At 44.3% G+C, this 25315-nt stretch overlaps 1 protein-coding gene across 10 annotated transcripts in view; it reads left to right on the plus strand.

The window, feature by feature from the left end:
- The window catches only part of LOC111246500 (uncharacterized), a 24726-nt gene extending 1035 nt beyond the window's left edge, over nucleotides 1–23691 (plus strand). Inside the window, exons 1-15 of one of the 10 annotated variants that reach the window (XM_086984471.1) lie at nucleotides 7–1904; nucleotides 8162–8794; nucleotides 9132–9650; nucleotides 9923–10109; nucleotides 10510–10993; nucleotides 11153–11434; nucleotides 11667–12384; nucleotides 12646–13865; nucleotides 14166–15072; nucleotides 15774–16004; nucleotides 16563–17295; nucleotides 17553–17782; nucleotides 18407–19225; nucleotides 19567–20034; nucleotides 20512–23691. In XM_086984471.1, the coding sequence (XP_086840597.1) occupies nucleotides 8162–8794; nucleotides 9132–9650; nucleotides 9923–10109; nucleotides 10510–10993; nucleotides 11153–11434; nucleotides 11667–12384; nucleotides 12646–13865; nucleotides 14166–15072; nucleotides 15774–16004; nucleotides 16563–17295; nucleotides 17553–17782; nucleotides 18407–19225; nucleotides 19567–20034; nucleotides 20512–22830 (9750 nt within the window). In that variant the 5' untranslated portion in view covers nucleotides 7–1904 and the 3' untranslated portion in view covers nucleotides 22831–23691. The other 9 variants (XM_086984473.1, XM_022796197.2, XM_086984470.1 and 6 more) reach the window with 9 other exon arrangements.
- The last annotated feature ends 1624 nt before the right edge of the window (nucleotides 23692–25315 follow it).

Below are 25315 nucleotides of genomic sequence, written 5' to 3' on the forward strand. Positions count from 1 at the left end.
TATGAAGCTATCAACGAAATGAAGGGAAAAGAACGAAAAGAAAAGGATCGCGCTGATCTGGCCAATTAATCATCTAATTGCCTAAACTAAAAGCGGAGCAAAAAAAAAGACGCGTTTCCGACGGAACGGAAAAATACGACAGAAGAGTACTATTAGCTTGACCGATTCGTTCCAACACAGCATCAGCTATTGACTGCCAGCTACTTTACTAATACTGCTATCACTAACTAGCAGAATAGCTAGGCAGAGACCAATAGGAAGTACACTGGAAGAAAGAAGACAAAACCTGTAAATTAATGTCGCTGCTGCCGCTGTTATAGAGATTCTGGTGTGCTAAGTTCCAAGACACGATCGCAATAACTGGCGGCTAACGCTGAGGAAGTTGACAAAGCCCGGTCAAGTTGAGAGTTTTGACGGCATTGTTGTATGTGCGATGTACTGTGTGTGCCATTATGAGGGCTGGTGCTAGTCGTGTTCTACGCTGTGAATTCGAGTGATCGAATAGAAACTAAAGGAGCATTGATCTATTGTCGTTTTCGGTGTCTATGGCGATATGATCGCAACGAGAAGTGTAAAAAAAGCAGAGAATAGCACATCTTTTTGAAAATTACCGCCTTATCATTTCATTATCTCGAGGTCCCATCGAAAACGGCCGGCAAGGCAGGCATTAATTTCCACGAGAGCCCCTTAATGTATTAGTGTCGCTCGGTTTCGAGTTCATTAAGAAAAGGAAAATCGTCTCTAGCAGTTGCTCATCACTAGCAGCTGTTGATTCGTCTCGTTACGAATCGTTGTGCCGTGACGATCTCGGAAACGAACGTCAAAAGAGGAAGTCGCCAAGTGAGCTGACCGCCAACAGCATACAGAAATTAATACCACTACTTATAATAATAATAATATACTTTGTACAACTATATATAATAGATTTTGTGAGTGTGCCACCGTTACCACGGGTCGCTGGAGCGGTGACTTCGCGGGTATATCGTGGCGGAATCGTTACAGAGTGCTGAGGGAGTTGTTGGTTGTTTGCCGTTAATTTGAGATGTAAAAAGTTTGAGATGTAAAAAGAAAGATGAGTATTAAAGAGTTGTTGTGTATGTGAAGAAGTTGCTGCTGCTATACCAGTGCTGCGCATATATCCCATTTACATGCGAGACCTGCGGAAATGCTCATGTAAAGTTAGCTGGCAGGGTCAGTGATCCACGTTTAATCAGGCTAGCTCTCATTTTCTTCGTTCATTGATATCCGAGGCCAGTGACGACAACTACTAATAATACTGTGACAATTACTCGGTAAATTCGACGGCGAGTGACACAAGCGATGCTCACATCCAAATTACCATCAAGTGTCGTGTCTGCCATGTATTCCTGTTAGAGTTCCGATCACAGCCATCGTCTTGAGCTAGGACGTCGTCGCGGCACGGCATTTATGGCTGCACATGGGCAGGGTGACAGTTTTACAGTGGTCGCAGATCTCGTGTTGAGTGATGTTGCTGTTGTCATTCAACGGTTACAGGAGCGACAACTTCGATAGGAAAAATAATACTAATATTAATTCGGCGCCCATATTATTATTGCTACCACTATCGATTGTGGAGTAACAAAGGATGCAAGGAAATCTGCTTGTTAGTGAACCGCTTAGCACAAGGAATATTGCGTATGAAGCAAGAACATGACTTGATTTTGTGAGAGAGATATTCTCTCTCTCACACAGACACGCACACACACACACACACACACACACGTATTCGTTGAACGTGTGCTCTTTTGCCGGCGGTGAATGTAAAGAAGGACAACGCCGAGCACAACGTGAAGAAGAGGTTCGCAGATAGTTTACGGACGAAAAACTGAAGAAACGGCAGGGGCGAAGCTTTTCGACGGGGGGGTATCCCAACAAGCCTCAAGGTAAGAGCCGTGATCAACATTATAATGGCAAGGGGAGTATAGGGCACAGAAGCGATTACAGAAAATATCGGGCGGGCAGGTGCATATACATCTAGCGATCCATGTACATGCCAGAAGGGATTCAAAAAATCATATTGATATGCACTGAAGCGGTTGTTTCGAGCATGTTTGACCTTAAGCGAAAACCGCGACGGAAGAACATAAGCTGACAGAATGGACACAAAATTATGGCTGGGGTTTCGTATAAGCTCATGCGCAATCGTTTGGGTTTATGTGCTGTTTTCTCGTTCAAATTTTTCTCGGCCAAAGTATAGACTCTTATGCGCTTTAGAGCGGCTGATACGGCTGGCATCAAAATCCGTGCATGCCTCTCGTGCTACAGCAGTTTGCATATCCTACTGGTGTAAGCAAATTATAACTATGGTACCGCCAAATTTGACTACGAGACGTCATAATTGGATTATGGACAACCATGTGGTAATATTATTCGCATCGCTTGGACGATGGTGGGTATTTTGACAAATAAGTGTGTTCTAACTTGATATACCATTCAACATGCTGCTTCGTCATATATATAATCGAAAGATAAATTTGGAGAACTTTTTTGAGCAAATTTTACGAGAAGAAGACTCTACAGTGATAACTTCAAGCATAACAAGCATGAAAAAGCTCATTTTGTATATTTCATAATATGGAGTCGCTGTATTTTTTTCACATTAGATCTTAAAGTTGTGTTTTGCACTACAAAGCACCCGATCGCGGCTAACCCGCTGATGAGATGAAGTCGAGCTTATCTTCCATCTCTTTTTAGAATAGACATAGCCTGTGAAATGATTTTATTGTGTAGTTCAGCGGTAAAGATGTCTCTATAGATGCATGCACCCAGCACATTTGCTTATCGCTTGAGACTTGCTGGTGAACTTCCGAGATGCATCATAGTGCAAGCTATATATCGGGGAACAAATAGGTTCATGTTAAACCAAGTGGTTTCTTAAACAAATAAATTCTGCTACTGTATGATTAATGAGTGAAGTTTATCTGTGTTGCCTATCTCATTTTGGAGCAAACCCTATATGCAGTGAATTGGCATTTCCACACACTCAGACAGAGCAATACAGTTAGACGCACGCTGAAACCTCTACAAATAACCTCATCCTTTTGTGTTGGTCCTCAAGCTCCACTAGTTATATACTTTAACTTAACCTGTTTGTTTTAACGCGACAATATCATTTTGAGCGCAGATCAAAACTCTAGGCTGCGTTTCCATTGCTGTTCGATGTCTAAGTCTGTCGGTGCCGCTCTGAAGAACCAGTAGTGCTTGCCGAAGCTACAGCTGCGTTCGCTCGTAGCTGTCTTTTGTTATGTCGATGTCTTCTTTACTAAGTTCAGCCGTCACTATCGTGAGTAGTAAAATGGAGTGGAGTGGAGTTAGTGACCAAATAATTGAAATACTAAAGCATACCCAGACACGACAACACCCGAACGGCCGATCAACATCATCCGACGTTCATTTTACCTCTAGGGGGCCTTGGCTTATTTCTAATCGAGTTGCAGTTGCTGCGAACGCAGCCTTTGCTAGCGTAACGTTACCGTGACAACAGTCAAATAATCGAAAACTATCACAACTTGACGTTTATGCTGTAGTACTGAAATATAGCATTTTGGACAGATTAGATAAAATAGCTCAGTGATGGCTCCTCTACTGAGATCACTCTGCACCCTTTTTGCGCCCATGTTTCAGCCGCCATTTTGTTGAACTGCCGAGTTCACTGCAGTTTCACATTTTAGTGTTGTATCGCTAGCTCCGGTCCTATTAAAACATATCGCTACTATTGCTGTTGATTAATGATAACAAAAAAAAGAAAAACAAAAAAAATACGCCCACCGAATTACCGTAGTACCGTAGCAGTTGCCGGACAATCAGGATAGTGGCATTTGCGGAGATGCAGCGTGTGTTAACCTAGGTTGCTACCGCTAACACAAAAGTACGCCGCCGCTGCCTCGAGCGAAACATAATGCTGGTGTTGTTGATCGAAGAAAGCAATCAGCATAGATTTTATGTTTTGTCCATAGACAACGTCCACTGACTGTTCGCCTTTATCATTGAATGCTTCGTCAATAATGAACGCGGTCGTTAGCCCAACGGATCAACAGGTCCAAAGCCAACAACAGAATTAACCTATTGTTTTTGACACATAGTTGATGCCTGCCGGTTTGCTATTGAAGCGCTGAGGTGCTCAGTCAACTATTTCGGCATTGTTTTCCCAACGATTATCAGTCTCAAAACGAATGCTTCAAGATGTCCATCTGTGTAATGATATAAATATTATTACATGAAGATGCAGGACTTGTATTTATAGGTCAGGTTTATGAAACAGAAGCGTATAATCATATTATGCTACAACATACATGTTCAACACTTTTTGTTGCCGGGTTACATATACAACAACATGAGCAGACATTACGCGTAAAGAAAGATGGCGACGTTTTTAAAACTAAACTGAAAGGCACAACGTTCGTAAAGGCACAATTTACTACACATATTTAACTCTTGACCATACCACACTGAAGACATATACATATATATTCCTTAAATATTTTCTTGTACGTTTTCACTGATAGTTTTTGTGAGCTGGTCACCTCGACCCATATCAGGTTCGTTTGTGCGACCTTGCGTGTATTGGAAGCTGGGCGGATTCGTCGTAGTTTCAGTTGTGTTCATTGAGGCACAGGAAAAGCAGATGCCGGGAAGGATTCCCTTATACAGCCATGCTATAATAAAAAATATGTGCCTTCTTCATGTATGGTCGCATATTCAGTTCTGATTTACTGCCTTAGAGTTTTATGCCAGAGGGTGTACTAAATGTTAGCTTGAGCTAAATGAAAAAAAAGAAAATAACCGAGATGCGTTAATACTGAGCGTTTAGCCATCTCGTTCTTTCTTTTTATTAGTCGATGCTGGCAGTTGAGAACTTTTCAGGTAAAGGTAGCATATGTGCACCATATACGAATGGGAACACCATATACCCTGGGAACGTCTGCTGTCGTTATGATAGTACCTGCACTTGTGAACTAATTTAAGGAAATCAAATGGTTGAACAATGCTGCTTAATAGTATTCTTATCAGCATGACCTCTGTATTTGTGTTGATAAGAGCCACTGACAACGCGTCTAATACGACGAACAGGAAGCGAATACCCTTTAGTATTCTACGCTCTCAGCAGATGCATCTTTCAGCGAAGTAAACGAAAAACTTCCGTCGCCTGTCAGAAATTTGGGGTGCACAAACTTATGTAAATACGTTTCACGGAGATATTCTCTTTATGGAGCCTAGAGAGGGAAATCGCTTGGTACACGTGTGCATTTATTCAGCAAGCTGTCACTTTCAGCATAGTCATATACCGATCTTTTTCTACTTTCAATATTCATGCTTGTAAGAATATTATAGGCTGGCCGAGAGTCACCTATACTTCTTTATATAAAATGCACTGTGTATACGAGCTAGTCGTATGGTATCATTAAATTGCCACACCATAAAACAACGTTTTAATGTTAAAAAATTCATATGCTAAAGGTAGAGTGACTGAAGAAAAAAGGACCTCCATATTTGCGGCTGAAAATGTCCACGTAACAGCTACGTTATTAGGTTTCTATTTTAAACTTAAGAGGCTGGCTTGCTGCATCTGTCTATCTAATATTTCGGTGATTTAATTATTTAAGAAATTTATGTGAGTATATATTAGATAATACTTTAAAATAGCATAGTGAACAAACAGGCATGCAGAGCCTGAACCCTGTTTCTTAGTATTTGCTATAGTTTCTATGAGAGCTTCACTTGCAACCATTAAAATCATACTGCTGATATAGATGTATGATTCTACCTCGATCAGTCGTTATAGATAGGTCTGCTGTACAATATTCAAAGACGAGTTGTCTTTAACCCTATGAGCACCTTACAATGGCGTACGAACTAAAACCTATTTACACAGGTGTCAAACGAAGCGGATTATTGGTTGTTTCTATTAAATAAAAACAAAAGGGAATTTTTTTGGCTGGTACTCCTGCACCGTTATTCATCCATAACAACACGTTTCCTGAATCGTACGTAGTCATTCAGCACTGTTCATGAACTGGCTCAGGCAATATAATTTTATTACCCATCAGACTGTGAACATTAGAACGTTCGCCGTAAAAATCAGGAAAATTTCCGAAGGACGGCATTTACGGGTTCTCAAAGCGATGAGAGAAATAATCCGCGCATTTCTGCGATTACTTCCTTTGCGTCTACATTTAAATAATCTTTCCTCTAAGACAGTAGTCCTTCCCGTGAACTTAGTACTGTCAACACACACAGGATGCTATTAATTATGCTATCAGCCTTTACTCTATATAAAGATTAAAATATAGTGGAAATGAGTCTTTTTTTTTATCTTTCGGTTTATTATTCATTATTTTTGGGATTATATTAAAAATAGGAACAACAGCAGTTATATATGAAAGGCCGTTTCCTCGCTGAAACATTTTACACAAATTTATAATAATACCAGCGGGCTTCAATTCTTTGAAGACTGGATCGTTGCTCAAATTTATGTGGATTGTCTCAATGAGACCTGCATAGCAGATTAAGATATTTTAACTTAAATCTGTAGTTAAACTCTTAAATTTAGAAGTTGCAATAAAGTTTGTAACTTTATTTTTGTCCTCTTATCCTATAGAACCGAACACTTGCATAAAAATTTAATTGTACTTTATTGTCATCTCATATCTAGCATTGAGTATCTAAACTCTAAAGACGAGTTTTTCAAGGGTAAGTTTTAATGGCAAGAACAGAGTTTGGGGCTAGCGTTCAAAGGCTAGTTTGATCTTCGCCGCTACAAAGATTTCTAAACATTACGCGACTTATACTAACACATCAGCCCTGTCAATTATGTTTTGAAATTGCAGTATGTGCGAGAAGCGGCTGCAGGTATCGAAAGCTGATTACACCAAATCGTTATGTGTTGCTTATAATCAATAGGCAATCAATAGATAATCAGTTGCTTAATCTGTTGTTATTATCAGCGTGGTTTAGTATCGATTGGTCGTCTCTTATACATACATATATTTGCTTAAAAAATTCAAAAAGGCTGTTATTTAAAAGACTCATTGATTTTCATACTACAGTAGTCAAGCACCTACGAAGACAATTTAATAGTGCCTGTTGTGGCGGGTACATGACGTAGCATTAAAATGAATGTTCCTTATTCGAGCTAACGTCCTAATCTTTGGCCTTACGATGGCGGGCAGACAGCTGGTGTGCCAAAGTTAAACAACATCTGGAACCCGCCGACTTGTTACCTATATACCTACACCCGTGTAACGAAAAATTCAATTGTGGCCTACTGTCACCATCGACTAAACCGCTAACTGACCGGTCTTTAGCCAAATCTTTCATACCATGCGAATCACATCATTTATGACAGCGAATTGTATTTGTTCGAAATGACAAATTAAAGTTAATTTGAGTTCCTTTACCTTAATTGTATCCAAATATGGATAATCGTACTGGACAGAAAGAAAAGAATTGCTATGGAAAATTGCAGAGAGAATATTTTCATCTGATTTGTGTCCGTTTCGTGTTCCATTCGTCAGCATTATTACACGAATCGTTTTCGAGTAATAATAATCGTTATAATATAGACAATATTGGAAATTTGTCAGCTAATAATTTGAGCGGATCAAAATATTACAGTGTTATACCGTGGCATGCAGTTACTTTACTACTCATTATACGTCATTTTGAGAAACTTAAATATGGCATATTACTGTCGTGAGTTATTTGCAAGCTGTGTCGAGGGCGCCTAGCAATTGGCTATACGTTGAAGTTCTTGCGTGTCGATAATAATGGCATACCTTTTTTTCAAGGTTTGTGTCACGTCATTGAGGTTTTACAATTTTCCTTCAGTAAAAAAATTACTAAAGAGGTCAATAAAAGTATGTTTAATGCATAACTTATATTCTATGTCTACTATATGAAGCTTTATAAGTCAGCATATAAAATAAGCGATCCCTTTTTCAGAAAACAGTATTTCCTTGAAGTCTTGAATATATACGGAAAAGTAAGGAATACATGAATATATTAACTGTATGAATATATACGAATTTCAGTCATAAAGTGATGGAGTGTTAATAATAATATTCAGGCTTACCAGTACCGGAACTTGAATTGCTAATTTTCAGTTTCCCGTTGTTCATTGTTCCCTTTCGTTGGTTTCCAGATGGCCACGAATGGGACAGGGAATGACGAGGGGGGTGGTGTAGATCCAGGCGGTACAGACGGTGCTGCCTGCGATACCCCGGCCATACCAGAGGGTTCAGTTGTCGTTAGTCGGGAGGATGCAGCTAGTGGAATACATAGAGGATCGGGAGGTTTAGCTGGTCAAGGGCCTGCTGCTGTTTCGGCGACAACAACGCACTCTGCAGAAGCGTCAGGGGCAATAGCTGTCGTGGCTGAAAGTCCCCAGACTGAGACTGGTCCAAGCGCAGGTATCACCACTGTACCATCTTCGACAACGTTTACTCTGCAACACCAACAGTCAGCGGCGACATCAACAGGCGTTTCAAACAAAGAGGAAGTGCATGTAAAGGCGCTAAAGACGGTTAGCGATTCTTGGTTTGCCCTGAGCAGAAAAGCGGGCACCGACAAAGCCACTCTTATGGATCATTATCGACGACTATTCAAATTGACTCTAATGTTAGTTGAGAAGTATGATTCGGAGCTTGACTCAACGATGCGAGCCCATGTCCTTGAAAGGATGCGGTTATGTCACATGGCGTTGGCGCCCCGCGTCCCGTCACTCGTACAAATCTACGCAACGATAGAGGCCGTCTTCGCGACTGCTAATATTGACGTATGTGTTTTGCCGATATTTTGTTTGAGTTAAATATATAGGCGCTATGTTTCGATTAAGTACTCACTTTCTGTTCTAAGTTCTGAACGTGCGTGGAGTTTGTTATTGCTGATAACTCTACTCGCGTTCCACAAATAGCACCGCTTTCCACGGCACCTACGCAGTTATAAATCTACTGAACTGTAATTATCTTTGCCTCATGGTGGACTTTATCTAGTATTATATTATGCATAAAGTACAACTATAAGATTGTGAGGAGCAAGGGTAAACTGGAATGATGATTTTTGTAAACTTTAATCCATTTTATCTCAATTGAATATTTATCTTCATTGAATAGCGGGCCTGCTTTCGTCGGAAGATTAGTGACCTGACCCGGGCAGCTGATTGTTTGACGAGCGATCCCGTCGAAAGCTACCTAATACCGAAGAATGCGGTAGAGTCAACCCCTGGAGTTCCTGCGACTTGTCAAATCGCAAGTGCTAATACAGAACGGGTGGAGCAACCTATGGATGTAGATGTAAAACCCTCTCCAAGTGGATTGTCTACAGCGGAGACTGCTGTGGATGTAGATAGTCATGGAGTACAGAAAGCTGTTCTGCCCACTGTACTTTCTGCTACAGAGAACTGCGATTCGAGTATGGTAAAAACCGAGCCCAGTTTGCCAGCGCAACCGCCTAGGCAAGGAGCTAACGTGCAACGCGGGGTTTCCAAAACTGGGGTCCCCGCGTCTAAAGCAGCTGAGGTCGGTTCATCTCTGAAAGTGGCCGTCGTGACCCCGACGAACCGTCAAAATAATAGTGCTAATAATCCAGATCGACCATGGGGCGTTCAAGCGTGGCTAGAACACCAAGAGCAGGTAGGCTAATTAAGCCTTAGTTTGATTAATTATGGAAGAATTCTTAAAATTTCGGAGAGGCGATATCTCTTATCATATACAAGAAAAAACGTAAAGACATGCAATAAACTGAATAATAAGTTTATATTTATTGATTTCGTAAAATATCGAAAATATTAGAGAAATAAATAGTGGCTTTCGTACTACCAATGCGTGTCGTAATGTCTCGTTCTTCATACACCCTTTTTTTTGTGTTCCTATTTGTTGCTGTGTAATTGTTACCGATATGCTAGGTTGTGCCTGAAAGAGCACCGCCGGACGATGCTATGCCCACTGAGGAAGTGTTGGAGAAGTTGAACGAGGTTTACCGTCAGGCCGTTGATGCCGACGATACTTTGGCCAATTTCTGCAAAACCATTGCTAACTTAAGCTGTCATAGAGGCGTTCAGCTGGGCTGGCAATGTTTTCGACGAACGGAAGGTAGATATATAAGAAAAATGTAAATGTGTAACAATTCCCTGGCAGTTTATGAAACGGCCTTGCCAGAAAAACACAACCATACCCTTAGTACGAACTGGCAGTAACAGTACGCTCTGAAGTTATACTTATTCTCATAAGTCATCAAATTAGTCGATGAAATGTCTGCAGAAAGCAATGCCATGAGTATGTTCAATATATTAGGTAGTTAAATACGAGAATACCACTGAATGTACCATTCGGCAGGATTATTTAACGTCCGGAAAGTGAATGTTTGTTAGATGAGAGCTGGGTTGCGACATGCAAGTAAAAATTTAATAATATAATTAAAACTCAATTTGATTCTCAAAATATTACTATGGCCATAAGAAAAAATCGGAACACTTAAATTTGCATTTTTTAGGCCCCCCTGAGTGTACTGAAGCACTCGTCTCAACGTTCTTTCTTAAGGACCTGATTAATGAAGAATCTGAACACTGCTGCACACGAGACCTCATGTTACTTTGGGTTCGAATGCAGAAACATCGGCAAATGGGCGCACCAGAAATCGGTCGGCTAGCATCGAGTATCCTTGATAGGCACTCAGATAAGTCAGGGTTGTTCTATTTAATGTTTGACGTCTTGTTGGAGGAATGCGGCTTCGTGGGCTATCCTGTGATGATTGATTTAATGCTCCGAGGAATGGGTGTTGATCTAAACGATATCGAGGAGTGCGAGCATCGGGGAGCCTCCCAGGATCTCGTACGAGCCGAAATCGAACGAAATCTCGCTCGTCAGATGCTCAAGTGGTGCGTCGTATTCGAGGACTTTCCGCTAGTAATGCGTGAATGCGCCTTTTCATCCTTTTCGCTGTATCCGACCAAAGATGCACTCGACCTCATCAAGGCGTAAGTTTTCTTTTGGCACACAAGTTGAATTAATTTGTTTATAGTTCTATGCTGCTGCTGATTATGGTGGTGATGATCTTTGGCTATTTTATTCCTTCGTTAACCGAATCGGCAGTGTTTAAGACCTAAAATGTATCGCACGTTCCGTGCTGATTATAGAGTGTCATTGCGGATCTGCGAGAACCGCGACCCATCTTGTCGGTGTTATGGACACCAGATCGAGGATATGCCTGAACCGAGACAGCCTGGAAGACCACAATACGAATTGTTGCCTCATGATGATATGTTTTTCTTTGAGCCCGTGCTCGACAGCGAGGTGCCGGGTGTACATTACGATACGCTCAAGGATATGGTCACCGTGTTGCATGCTGTTCGAACGCCCGTCCTTACACTTGGCGATGACCTTGAAAAGTACATAGAAGACTTTTACGCCAGGGGCCGGTATGTAAATCATCATTGCGTATTCGCAACACCCACCTACATATAAATATATATATATGATTTAATCATATACATTGATCAACACCAGACTATTTGTTCAGGTAGTGAAACAGCCATTGAAGTCCGGTTCCGTTTGGAAAAAGTAAGTATCAGTAAGCGGTACTTCCCTTGTTTTTTGGTTACGTTTATTTTAAGTGGTTAACTGGTGGTTTCTTTTTGCGGTGTTGCGCAGTGGTTCTAAGTTACCGACGGAAATGAGGCTAGTAGCCCAGGCGTATGGTGGGGTCATTTGCGGGATAACAGACAATGTTCCCGGAACAGTAGCGGTAGCAGCACCCGAAGATTCAGCGGATTCCGAAAGCGATTCGGATTCGTCCGCCGGAAGCTCGGAATTTCGACGTCGTCTCGACCGACAGCGTAAGGAACTCGGGCCAGAGCTTGGACGATCGGGAGGCAAGAAAGCAGCTGGCGCTTGTCATAAGTTGAAAACGAAGGACAAAACGCGACCAGCTGCGCGTCGGTCAACTAGACAGCTCGAGCGTGAAAAGGCAACCGCCGGGCAACAAGGCGGTGAGAATAGAGCAATAAAACTACCCGATCAGCAAGAAGATGGCGACTCGCTATTTCAAGACGCGTCGCTTGAAGCTATTGAGTCGGAGGTTGAAGTTGACTCATCAGTTCTCTCGCCGGGTACCGTCTCGAGTGTAGCGTCATCGGCGGTGCCCCAAATTGTTGGAACTCCCGTCGAAGGAGTTGGCCTCGATGGAAGTAATGCCGACAATTCGGTTTTGTCGTCGACCGCACCCGCAAGTCAAGTTTCCGTTGTTATTCCAACACAACAGGCCAGCGTTGTCACGTCAAAGGTCGTCATGGTATCGCCACAACAGCTACAACGGGTACAGCTACCTGTAGCAAACAACAACTCTTCGAGTCGCCCTCATAAGATACAAGTTTGTTACTATATTTAAAAGCGTTACAATAATTCCCTTGTTTGTCATGCAAATTAACACGGTGCGCTTTAGCATTTCTAAACGTCAATTTTGTCATATCTTAAAATTCACCTTATCTATTGCCCATGTCCTCTGTGTGTTCCCTATAGACGTTGTACTGGACGTCCTATGACTTACACTTTTTACTGTATACTACTGCATGCACAACATGCATTTATCGATTACTTATATATGTTTATTGTTGTCGTCGTAATTGTTCAGGTGGTTCTTAACGGCCCTAAAGTGGAGGTGGCGGCAGCGGCGGCCGCTGCAGCAGCCGCTGCTCAGCAGCAGGTGGTCGTCCCTCAGACGACCGATATGACCCCGGTGGCCATCGATACTGCTCTAACAGCGTTGCAGCTGCCCGGCCAGTTGCAGCCGACAGGAAGGCAGCAAGGGGCCAAGATGAAACAGCAGCACCAACAACAGCAGCAGCAGCAGCAACACCAACAACAACAGCTCCAGCAGCAGACACAAGTTACAGGCGGTCAAGCTACTACGACGATTGGACCATGTCAACAAATACCTTTAGTTTCATCTACGAACAACCAGAGCAATCCCTTCCATTCAACGTCGTCCATGGTACCCGCAGCAGTTACCCCTGCGTCTACGACAAGCAGTCTGGTGGCCTCGGCGGTGCCAGGGGCGGCAGTTTCCACTATCCCCAGAGTCGCTGCAACAACACCAACAACCTCGCCAATAGCTATAGGAACAACGCCAATTTTAAAAAAAGCCAGTGAACGAAATCGATTAACCACGTCGACGAATGGCCAACCCTTGTCCCACTTGCATCAGCAGAAACATCAGCCGACTCCGCACAGTTCATCAACGGCAACGGGGCAACAGGTCGCCGTAACATTGGCAACAACGTCAACGACAAAAGTAATCGCAACCAAATCTTTGCCACCGAGTAGTTCTACCAGTCAACAACAGCCACAACAACGCCATCATCAGGGGGTGGTCGTGGCCAGGAAATCGTCACCCGCAAACGTCGCGAGTAGCAGCAGTAGTGGAAGCAGCAGTTGTAGTGGTGGCGCTGGCAGTTCTGGAGGTGCTGGTAGTTCTAATGGTTCCGGCAGCGCTCCCGGAGGTGGTCAGCTGAAGACGCCCAATTTTCGTGCTGTATTAGATCGATTCGATCGGCTGTGTGGAGTATCCTTAACTCCGCCGTCGCTGGCTGATAAACCGGTGAGATTGGAAGTCAGCGGGGGCTCAGGTACAGGGGCTATGGCTATGCCAAAATTGGCCAATGTGCAGATTCGTAATCCAAAAAAACTACCAGCAGCTACCCCTCTGTCGCCCAATGTAGCACCTGCAGGCTTGAATAGAGTCGCGCCTTCTGCAACTAAAAGTAGCTTTCTAGCCCAGCTGCCAGCCGATCCGACACGGGGCAAGATCAGCTCAGATTTGCTGAGACGGTTAAAGGAGGAAGTGGATAATAGGTAAGTGAAGAAGCTTTATCACAAAATTTTGGAAGTGTTTTTGATTCGTTACTAGTATTAGGATTGAGTAATAATTAACACACGTTGTAGAAAAGACACAGACGTCATGCATTTATGAACGTACGGATGAATTCAGATGAATTCAATCACTCCATAGAAATTCCTTCATATTCAGTTTTACCTCCGATTCTGCTGTTGAGCATTCTTCCTTTCTAACAAATTTTATTTTCACATCTTGCTATCTCTTCGCGGTACTGCCTTTTTGTACGCGGTCCGTTTTTCTTCTTTGGCGTCCATTAGGTGTTCAGGTGCGCCGATCACTCAATTCTTCAAGTGGCAATTGAAGAAGCCAGTGTTTACCAATCGTAAAGAGGTGGCCGTCAAGTTTAGCATCCGCAAGCAGGGCCCAGCCACGCCGGCGGAGAAAGAAAAGACCTGTCCCGCCGCCGACAGGACCTTACCGACCTCCGGAGGTCCCCAGCACTGCAACAGCAGCAGCCAAGCCAGAACAGCAACCAAAGCCAACCATGGTAATACCATGACGACGCCTTCCAACGCAGGCGGTACTAGCACATCACAGATCTACATTACTTCGCCAGCTGCCATCGTCACCGCTAGCACTACGACGCCTACGACGACACCAAAGGGCAACGCCAAGGCACGGGCCGTGGCCTCAAAAGCGACCGCTGCAACAGCAGCTGGTTGTACCCCGCAAGCGACAGTAAGCGTCAATCGGTGCAGTCCAGTAGCTGTTCGAGTAGCCAGTCCCGTAACCTCTAGCGGAGTGGGAACCACCAGCGTTTGCGTGGTGCCTAGCAACGGCAGCAATTCTACCGCGGTGATAGCCGGCACCCCTGGGGTCTCTACTGGGGTGAGCGTCATCACGACAGGTGGCGGAATGTCCACCTCCGTCGCGAGTGAAAGTGGGACTGGCGTGAGTGGCGTGGCAGGTGGCAGCAACGGCGGTATCAACGTGATCGGATCAACGGCCACTGGAACAACCGCCGGAAACTCAGTAGTCTGTGGAGTGGGAGCAAGTGTGGGTGGCGGTGCTGTTCAGGTTGTGGGTTGCCAGCAGCTGCAGATCGAAAGGGGACACCAGGGGACAACAACAGTTTGGACAGCGGCGGGCGGAGCTTTCGGCGGCGCAGGCGGGGTCAGGCCGGAGGCCAAAGTTGAAGGGGGAAGAAGCACGCCCTCACTGCAGGTACGCACTTTAACACATGGTTGACTTGTATGATAACAATAAAAATCACGATTACTCAATAATTCAAGAGATCGTTGCGCGTGTAGAACGAAAGGCGTCGTTTGCGCGAGACAATCATTTGAAGTTGGTTGGCGTTACAATTGAACAGTGATCACGGTAACTTTAGTGTTTTTGTATACGTTTTTTTCATATGTACGTCATGTAATTTTCGTGTGTATATGTGGTCGATCAGGTGACAGTTCAGCTCTTGAGCACTTGAGTTGAGCAGAAAAAGCAGCCCACCCTTTTAGTAGTAGTATGAGTTCTGATAGAACTACCCTAGGTCTACCTGGCAGCTTTCTTTCATTATCTTCTTGGAGTAAGCGGGTACATTTTTAATAGCCATATAAATCTTGGGTAGTTAACCCACAATTATTCATTCAAGAGGTCACATTATTCCTCATCTATAATGTAATATTTCTGTTCAATGTAAAACGGTGGTTTTAGCAAGTCTGACCATGCACAGCTGTCTGCTTCTAAATATAACGATGTTCGTCGCCTATTCAACGATAGGCCTCCGTGTGTCAGCTTAATCAGTGTTTAGCTACGCCTATGCAGCTGCAAATTTCGCTTACCTCAATTAACCAACCGGCCTGACTCACGCTCACGTTGCACTAAGTAATGAATCAATGTCTTATCTAATGCTATGACGGCACACGCAGCCTGCGCAGCAACAGCAGGTGCAGGTGGTGACTACAGTGAGAGGCCAACAGCAACAGCCGAATTACCTTCATCATCAGCCCCACAGTGTTGCTGTGGCTCCCCCAGGGCCCACAGGTGTAAGTGTCGTGCATGCAATTCGACCGCAACAGCAGCAGCAACAACAACAACACATTCAGCAACAGACGGCAGCTCATCAGCAACCGCAACATTTAACCGCGCATACGACTACCGTGAGTAGAAAGGAAATGAGCAAAGCAGTCGATTTATGAACATCGATCCATTGCCATCAAACACCACCTGTGCACTGCAGTTCGCTTTTGCTTCAGGCTGTATTTTGAACTAGTAACGCTTTAGTAGCTTCAATCAAGAATGCAATTCTGCTCTGGGGTTTTTCTGCGATTTAGCCTTAAATATGCTTGAAACGCGATTAAGGGGGTCATTTGGTGATATGCCTTTGTGTGTTTGTGTTAAAGTGTGGAAGTAAATAAACAGTATACTTTTAAGTTATTAGAGGAAGTACCCTGATTTGGTGGTCGGTGTTTGGTGATTTGTCTTTGTGGAACAAACTAACATCTGCATTATAGACTAACTTGCCGACTTTGAATTGTCCGACTAACCCTCGAAAAAACCATATTTAAACACGCTGCCACTCAAAACAACTTCCGAATGGGCAATTTATTGTGCGATCTTGGACGGTACAATTCTTCGGCGATCCACATTCTTCTACTTGTGCTCCGACAATGAAACGCGATGCTCATCCGGACTTCATCGGTAATTGAATACTGCAGGCCCCTCGGCCCATGCTAAGACAGACAGCACAGACGCAGCAAACTAGTCCGGTGCTGGTTACGACAGCCAGCACTACAACCAGCTGCACGCCACAAGTGGGCCATCAAGTTGTACAGGCGACGCCTTCGATCGTGCAAAATCAAACGCAAATTGCTGTTTCGACCGCACCTCAACAGCAGCATCAGCAGGTAGCAGCCTCTAGTGGTCATATGACCGTTACGACATCAGGAGCCGTCGGCGTAACAACGGTTGGAACTCCCGTAGGTGGCGTCGGTGTGCGAATGGCCAGCCCACAGGTGATCAGACAAGTTACTGGAGGCCAGATGGGCTCCGTGGCCGTGGCGACCATCAAGGACGGTCAGGGTGGACAACAGAACGTGCTTATGAAGGTCATCTCATCACCGCAGACCACGGCGATTCAGGGCCAATTGGCAAACAAAGTTCAGCCACCTGCGAGGATTGGCAGTCCCGCCGTCGTTAAGGCGGTTAGAGCCAGCCCGTCTCCAGTCTCCCCGGCAGCAGTACCACTTAGTCCAAGCTCAATCGTAACGCACGGTCATACCCATACGGCCGGCACTTCGAAAATCCATATCGTCAATAATGTTAACAGCACTCAGCAACATCAACAAACGCCAGCGCAACAACAGTTAACCAGTCAACAGCAACAGCAACATCAGCAGCAATCGCCACAGTTACCAAATTCGACTCAGCTGCAGCCGATGCAAAATCCAGGTTAGTATTTTTGATACATAAGCCATAAAAAAAACTTCAACTAATTCTTTTTTCTGATCTCTTTTTTGACCTCAAATCAAAAATAGTATCATTTGATGGTTTCAGTAGCGTGCATTGTTATTATCTGCTATATTTCTGATTTTTGGATAAGTTAAAATTTTGTCAGTTGATCTATTATTTATACAGAACCGTAAATTTATTACACATTTTTTATTATTAAACGAGGTGTGCTAACATTTATGTTTTATCTATTTCAGTTGTTTCGGTCGCAACGAGTATGTCATCGCCAGGTGGTCAGCAAACGCAAGTGCATCCACAACAGATTGTGGTGTCAGGGGGTGTAATTCCACAGGTCGTACGGGCTGGCGCAGCCAGCCCAGAATCAATTAAACTTCAGGTTCAGAACTCCGTTCAACAGGCAATAGCAGGCCAGCGTCTAGCTGCACCCTCGCCACCTAATTCTGGGTCTCAGCCGTTGCACGTCCGGGTGAGTTCGGCCGCCACTAGTAATATAGCAACACAACCCTAAACAGGACGTTAACTGGCTCGTGCTGATTCATCAACGCTCGATGGACTTCTATCAGATGGACTTTTAGGCGTGTTGTTCGGCATTCGGCACAATTTGCTTGCGGTCAAAACGTTACGGCTATAATGAGATCGCTCTAGACTGAAATTTGTTCGCAGATGAAAACAAAGACAGCAAACTAATTCAAGTAGTACTTTTCTCTTTGCTTCTATTTAATGACAATAAAAACTGCTACGCTATTAGAGATAGCGTGACATAGCATTTCAAAACGCTTCTTGGTTCCGTGGCTCTGTCCTAGTGTGATAATAGTGTGTTAATGGGTATGCGCGTACGTGTGTCTTAACAGATATCTGAATGAATAAAATCGATAGTAGCTCCTTGTGGGTGGTGATGGGTTTCTTCTGGCGCCTAATAATAATAATAATAACAACAACAGCAACCGTACTGTGTACTAACTCACTGACTCTAATCCTCTTCCTGGCTGCTATTTGGAATTGCATGATTTTTGGGTTCGATTCGCTTCGTGTTGGGGGTCTTCATCGTCGTTTCGTTATTTCATCGTGATACGGCCATCGTATCAAACAGGTTCGCATCAACGGTCCTGCAGCTGGCACGACTGCAACTTCGGGACACACCGTTGGTGCAGGTGGCGCTAGTGCGGGCCAGGTGGTTCAACTTGCCGCTAGCCAACTGTTGAGTCCGCAAGTTTCAAGCCTTCAAGTGACCTCGAATTCTCCGCAGGCTGTTCAGGCAATCGTGTCGCAGGGACCAGCGACGACTTCAACGCCTCCCGGAGTGGCAACAACCACTTCAGGAAATTCGGTAGCAACAACGGCGATTCAGCACCAACAGCAGCAACAGCAGGGTCAAGGAGGGACAGCGACGCCCCCGACATCAACGACGCAGCGAATTATCACTACGCCCGGAGCCACTGGAAACAAGATCATGATTCCCGTCAACTCGCTACTGCAGCAGGGCGCCATTGCGACGTCAGTAAACGGTGTGCCTGTGCTTATTATTAAGAATCACCAGACGGGCCAACAGCAGATTGTGCATATGCGACAGGTGCAGCACGTTCAAACGGTCCAGTCTGTATCGCAACAACAACAGCAACAGCAGCAGCAGCAAGTGTCGGCCGGAAGCGCGGGGCAACAGAGCACTACTGGAGGAACGCATGCTCAGGTCCAAACGACCCAAGTGCAGGTGGTCACCGCCGCGCAGTCATCGGCCACAACAGCAGGAACTGGCTCGTCGCAGCTCAATCGGCAGCAGTTGACGTCACCTGCAGGAGCGCAGCTGGCGGTGCTGCGACAGGGGTCCGGAGGACTCAAACAACAAACGGTTGTCGTATCGCAAGCGGGACAGCAGAGTCCAGGAACGTCATTGAACAGGTTACCCATACAGGTAAGCCGTCACATATGTACCTAACAATAATAATAAATAATGTGCATATGGGCATAGAGACTGTTTTTATTCGACGGAAAAGACGATTCAAACTATATAAATATCTACAAAAGAGAACAGAAGGACATGAAGTTTATTAAAGGAAAATACAAATAGTGAATATTAAATAGTGACAAATAGTTCAACCAAGAAACAGTCTCAAGCAAGCTTTTACTACAAGCGTGCGACTTTTTAACATGACAAATGCTTATTAAAATGGATTAATAAATAAGGTCGTTAAATCTTGTCTTAAATACTACACTGAATTAATGAGGCTTTCCGTTCATGTCTTCACTAATTAGGTAACGCTACCAGTTGGCCCAACAGGAGGAGGTCAACAAATTGTAGTTCCGTCAAGCCAGGCCAGCTCGGGCGCTGCTGTCGGAACAACGGGAACCCCTGTAACGGTTGTAACAGCATCAGGAGGACAAGCCCAACAGGTTCAACTAATTAGCGGTGAGACATCAACGCTTAGTTTTGGCCAGCAGCACTCCGGCACGACTCAGACAGGAGCAGCCCCATCCGGAGCAATTCAGGCGGGCGGATCAGTAGTCGTCAGCACGCCTAGTCCGGTTGTTAGTCAGAGCGGTAGCGTCTTCTCGACAGGAGGACAGCCGATCACAGTGAGCGTCGCCACCACTACCCCCGGCAATAATGTCGGCAGCACAGTTATTAGCAGTAGCGGGAAGACTCAACAGCTACAGACCACGAGCATCGCTCAGGGAACAGGTGGTCATCAACAACAAGCTCAACAACAACAGATCCATCAGGTCAGTCCAAGTCAACTCCCTCAGGTAAACAGGTTTGTTAACACGGGTTATTTTCGTTTGAACGCAAAAAGGCTTTGGTGCAGTAGATAATTGAGGCTCAAGGTGGTGGTAAGGCTGCATATCCTTGCATGGCTTCGAATGGCAAACTCTGCTTTCGCTTGAAATTTAATTAGTTTGATTCATCAATTGCTTTACCCAGTTTTTTCCCCGTCAGTAGAGATTTTGTGTAGTGAGTAGCAGAACGAGTGAATCAATAATTTCCGGTTAATTTACTGGATTATTTGAAGTCAAGAGATGAATTGTCAGCTGAATATTAACCTGTAGAAATGAATCATGAAACAGGAGAACAAATATACCTTTAGCAAAGAGAATTTTTCAGATACATAATCTGTTTGCTAGCTGTAAACTTCTGTACTTCCATGTCCATCATAAGGTTTCTCTTAAAACGTATGCGTGCTCGTTTTCATCTGCGTACAGGTGGTTCAGGTGGTCGGACCAAACAGCGGTTCGGCAGGAGGCACGATACCATCATCGGCCATCGTGGTCAACCAGAGCGTGCAGAGACTGGTCACAGTCTCGCCTGACGTCCTGCAGGCGGCAGTGAAGTCCGGACAAACGAAGATCATCACGTATAAGCCCGCGCTACAACAGCCCCTGATAGGAGGGAGGGCCAAGGTGGTCGCTGCAGAAGTCGTGGGGAGCCAGCAACATAAACAGCAGAAAAAAGATCAGCCATTGCAACAGCAGCCGTCGCAACAGCAGCAACATCATCCCGGCCAACAACAGCCTGTTGGCAAGGCAGCTAACAAACTATTAGCAAAAATTTTACCTCATCCTCCCGGGGTTCTGCAAGGTCCACAAAACCAACGACAACCACTGCAGAAAACGCCAGGTGGAGTTGCTGTCGTTCAGCAGGTTCCATCGGCAGGGGTCACCGTTGTCCAGCAAGGTGTCACGCCTACGGTAACAGGTGTACCCCTAGGGTCGACACCGCAACAAACACAGGTGATCCAACAGACCCAGCATGTTGCTATCACAGGAGCACAGCAGGTGGCGAGAGTGCAGGGCAGTCCCGTTCAAGTGGTAAAGAAGATCCTACCAACTGTTGGGACACCTTCTCTAAACAACAACAACAATAATAGCACCAGCAACAACAACAATAAGCCCACGAGCACAATAATCGTAAACAAGACAAGCACAGTTGCTCAAGTGCTTAAAGCGCCAATCATCGCGCGCCAGGTATCGGAGAAAGAGCGTCTTCGTGAGATCACTCCAGTGCTTGACGAAGACGCTCTCATGGAACAGATTATGGCCGCCGAGGTCAAAGAGCAAATGGCTGCAGTGAAACGAACGATGCTACAATGTGTTAAAGCGGACCGGGACGAACTCGACAAGGACTTAGTGCTTAATGGAAACGCTTTGGATAAAGAGGAAGCCAAGGAATCGATGCCCGTTCCAAGCCGGCAGGACAACCCAGCCAGCCCGATGTCTGGCAAAATCGAGAACGGCGGTAATAATGACGATCCTCCAACAAAGAAACGTCGGATAAGTGACGATGCTGATGCCCTGCGCTCAATAAGTGACGCTCTCACTTTTGCTATATTGAGTGAGAGCTGCTCTGCTGTCGCGGAGGAGGATTTGAATGCTGAAAAGACCATCGAAAACGAAATGTCCGTGACACTTCCAGTATTGTCGAGTGACAGCGATGTTGACGACGACAAAGACTCGGAGTCGGATCCGGTGAGCGTCATTGCCGCTCGCGGATCTCGTATCGGACCTCCACCGCGGAAAGCGCGTAGACGACGTAGAAGCTACTGCAGCATTCTAGCCGAATCTGCCATTTTGCTGCATGAGTCCAACAAACGAAGCCAGTCAGCAGCTCAAGAGCTAATTGCATCGGTTGCTGATAAAATGATGGAAAAAGCTTTTGGTCCATTAACTACACCGCAGCTTCACGGAAACAACCAGGTGACAGGTGGTGGTTCCGATGCGCAACACGGTCCGCACGCAATCCTTAACGGGAAGGTTGTTAGCGTACAGTTAGCGTCAGGCAAACACAACTCTAACGATGAGAATGTCGAGCGTCGATTGGTCGGGTCGCCCGCCGCCCCGAGTGAAGACGGCAATCCGGCGAACACAAAGCCACTCGTCATCAAGCAGATGGTTATGCTTGGCCCGAACACGCCGAATGCGCGAGATCATCATCAGCAGCAACACCATCATGGCGCCGCGAGTTCCGCGAACACCGGCTCCCCACACGTTGCCTCCCCCCTGGCCAAGAAGAAGAGCGCCGCGTCGACGACACCGCAGAACAAAGACGACCAAACAGGTGTACTCCATTCTCGCTACAAATGCCAGGAATGCCAGCGTGGGTTCTTCTCGGCATACAACTTACGTCGCCATTTGAAGAATGTCCACAAAATCGACATGGGTCCACCTGTGACAACGACACCAAGCTCATCAACCCCATCGTCATCGTCCTCTCCAGCGACATCCTCGACGGCAGCATCATCCTCTGCTGTGGCAGCTTTGCAAACACCACCGACAGCGTCGCGACCTTCTCAACCACAATCGCATTTGATGGCTGCCCTCAACGGTGGGAGCCTGGGCGGCCCAGTGAGTAACAGCAGCAGTGTAAGCGGAAGTGCACCCGAATCCGATCATGACGACAGCTCGCTCGATCATTTTGTCGTAGTTAACCACTCGATTGTGGCAGGAAGTTCTGTAGTTCCACCAAAAAACTCACTTGCGGCGCTGCTGGAAGCGCCTCCGGTGCATGCAAGCCCTCACATTTGATGAGGCTAGCAGTCGTATGGAGAGGACGAACAAGACGAAATGAGTAATAACGATTGTTTTTGGTTGGTTGTTGATGAATAATCTATGAACGACATCGATATGCTGATGAATTGATGTGATGACAATGGTTGTAGATGCGGATCGAATTGGCAACTAGTGAAAATAGAGAACTTACTGAATTTTGTGGGATCTCAATTTTGTTCATGGCCGAGGTGAATATGGATATACATGTGAGCACGCCACATTTGCGAGGGTTGCTGCCCAGTCCATCAAATGGAGTATATGCGCCTGCTTGTTATGTGTGTTTGGCCATTGTTATAACTCGACGAGTAATCGTAGAGTTAAACCTAGTTTGAAGAACGACTTTCGCAAACATGTTCGTTTCAGCAGGAACCAGAACAATAACGAATGACCCAATTAGTTTCAAATACTATTGGCCTTTCCGCTCAGTAAATAGCTTATAAATAGCTCTCTTTGAAGATGAATTTCAACTTGAACAAATTCAGGTATTTCTCATATGTATTTATAACAGCAGATATAAAATGATAGCTATCGACTGAACTGTATTAGGTCGTGAATCAATCGGGTAGAGACTGTGGCAACATTGTCCACCGGCTGACTGTCCAGGTTTACCAAGTTGGACATAGAGCCAATAAATGGCGCATTGAACACTGAGCGACCGTGTAAATCTACTTTTGTGTTGTGAATATGTCATTGTGTGACTGTTTGCGTGCCCGGCAAGTTTTAATAACCTATTCGTCAGCTCACATCCCTTTAACGGGAACTGTAATGGCTATTATGGCATAGCTGCTGACGAGCACTATTTCCTGGAATATAGCGTTGGATTATATTATATTATTATTATGCTGGACAGTGTGTTTATTAAAGGTGAAGTGAGGGTAAAACGTGAAAACGCTCGTTGAGACTGTCCGTCAACAACTAGTCCCTATTGCATTTTATTTAATTTGCGTAATTTTAAGTAAGCGTTCACTTTTTCTTTATTAGTTGAGTTCAACATATTTCGAATGTAAAACATGTGCGCTGTCCTATATGTGGTTAAGAGTTAAATACAACAGTGCGAGGCCGGTGCTTTCGCTTCTGCGATTGGCGGAAGGGAATCATGTATTTTTCGGCATCAAAGAGCGCTCTATAGTTCAGCTGCAGTATGCATACTGTACTTAATGAAAATACAGATCATTCTGTTGATCATGAATTAGAATATGTTGAATTGTTGTGAAAAAATCTGTTGAGTTTGTTGCCAATTTGATTACCACCTGCTTTGACAAATCGTCGTTCTATTGTATAATAATGAAGTATCACCTATTTTTAAGCTCTGGGAAAAATAACAGTAATAATATTAATACCATCGATTTCGCGAAAATGATTCTTTTCGCACACATCAGCCAAGTAAAATCATATCGGCAACGGCAAACTGCGCAAAAATTAGATATCAGTCTAATTAATTCGTGTTAAACTGAGATCACTTGCAAATTATTGTTTCGGCAGAACCGAGACACTTGTATTACTTCGTTGCCCGCCGCTTGTATTATAGAAAGTATAATAATCCCACATAAGAATTTATTGACGGACACGAGCGAACATCTATGACGATGTCTGTAATGTACAATTGATGTATTATTATTATATGTATGAGCATATGGAAATGCAGATACTTCAACAGATGCAAATGATCCAACCATACAAGTGCAACTGATATGTATGGATGAGTACGATGAAGATGATGATGCTTGTGTGCTTTGGTCTGTTCTGTGCATGTGTATGTGTATGTGCGGGTATGCCGATAATACGGGAATATAATCAAATTAGTTGAAAAAATTTTGTGAGATTAAATGCAAAACGTTTCTAAACGGAATTATTACAATGAGACGGAGGTCGATAGTGATAGTTATTGAAGATTCTAGGAGAGAATGACTCCGGTAAAAAAGAATCCGTCGAAAAATACGCTACCGATAAATAAATACATAAATGCATGGTTGAGCGCCGAAAAAACTCCAACGTGGTTTCTTGATGAGGCCCATTGTGGAGACAGGCATGCAGTTGAAGTCTGCAAATATGTAAAATATATATATATATATATATATTTGATGGAAACTATAGTAAAATTCTATGCCTCTGATGTCACTATTATAAGAGAGATGGAAAAAGCACCACCGCTGCTTGGAGATAATCATATATAATTACTATTACATAGATAGTAAGACAGAAAGTACATACGACCCTGCGAACCTGACAAACTGACAATAACAATGATATAATCTTATTCATAGTTATACTTACATAGATATCTGTAGAAATGATCTTGATGATAATAAGAATAACAAAGGCGATAATAACAATAATAGTTATAATATCGAAGAATAATAAAAATATATATATATATATATTAGTATATATTATAAATATTGCGATTATTAACAATATAGAAAATGGATAAGAGACAGTGGCGAGAAAACGGCGCCAGTTT

Source organism: Varroa destructor, unplaced genomic scaffold (assembly GCF_002443255.2).
Source record: "Varroa destructor unplaced genomic scaffold, Vdes_3.0 BEIS01000003.1, whole genome shotgun sequence".
NCBI classification, from domain to species: Eukaryota; Metazoa; Arthropoda; class Arachnida; order Mesostigmata; family Varroidae; genus Varroa; species Varroa destructor.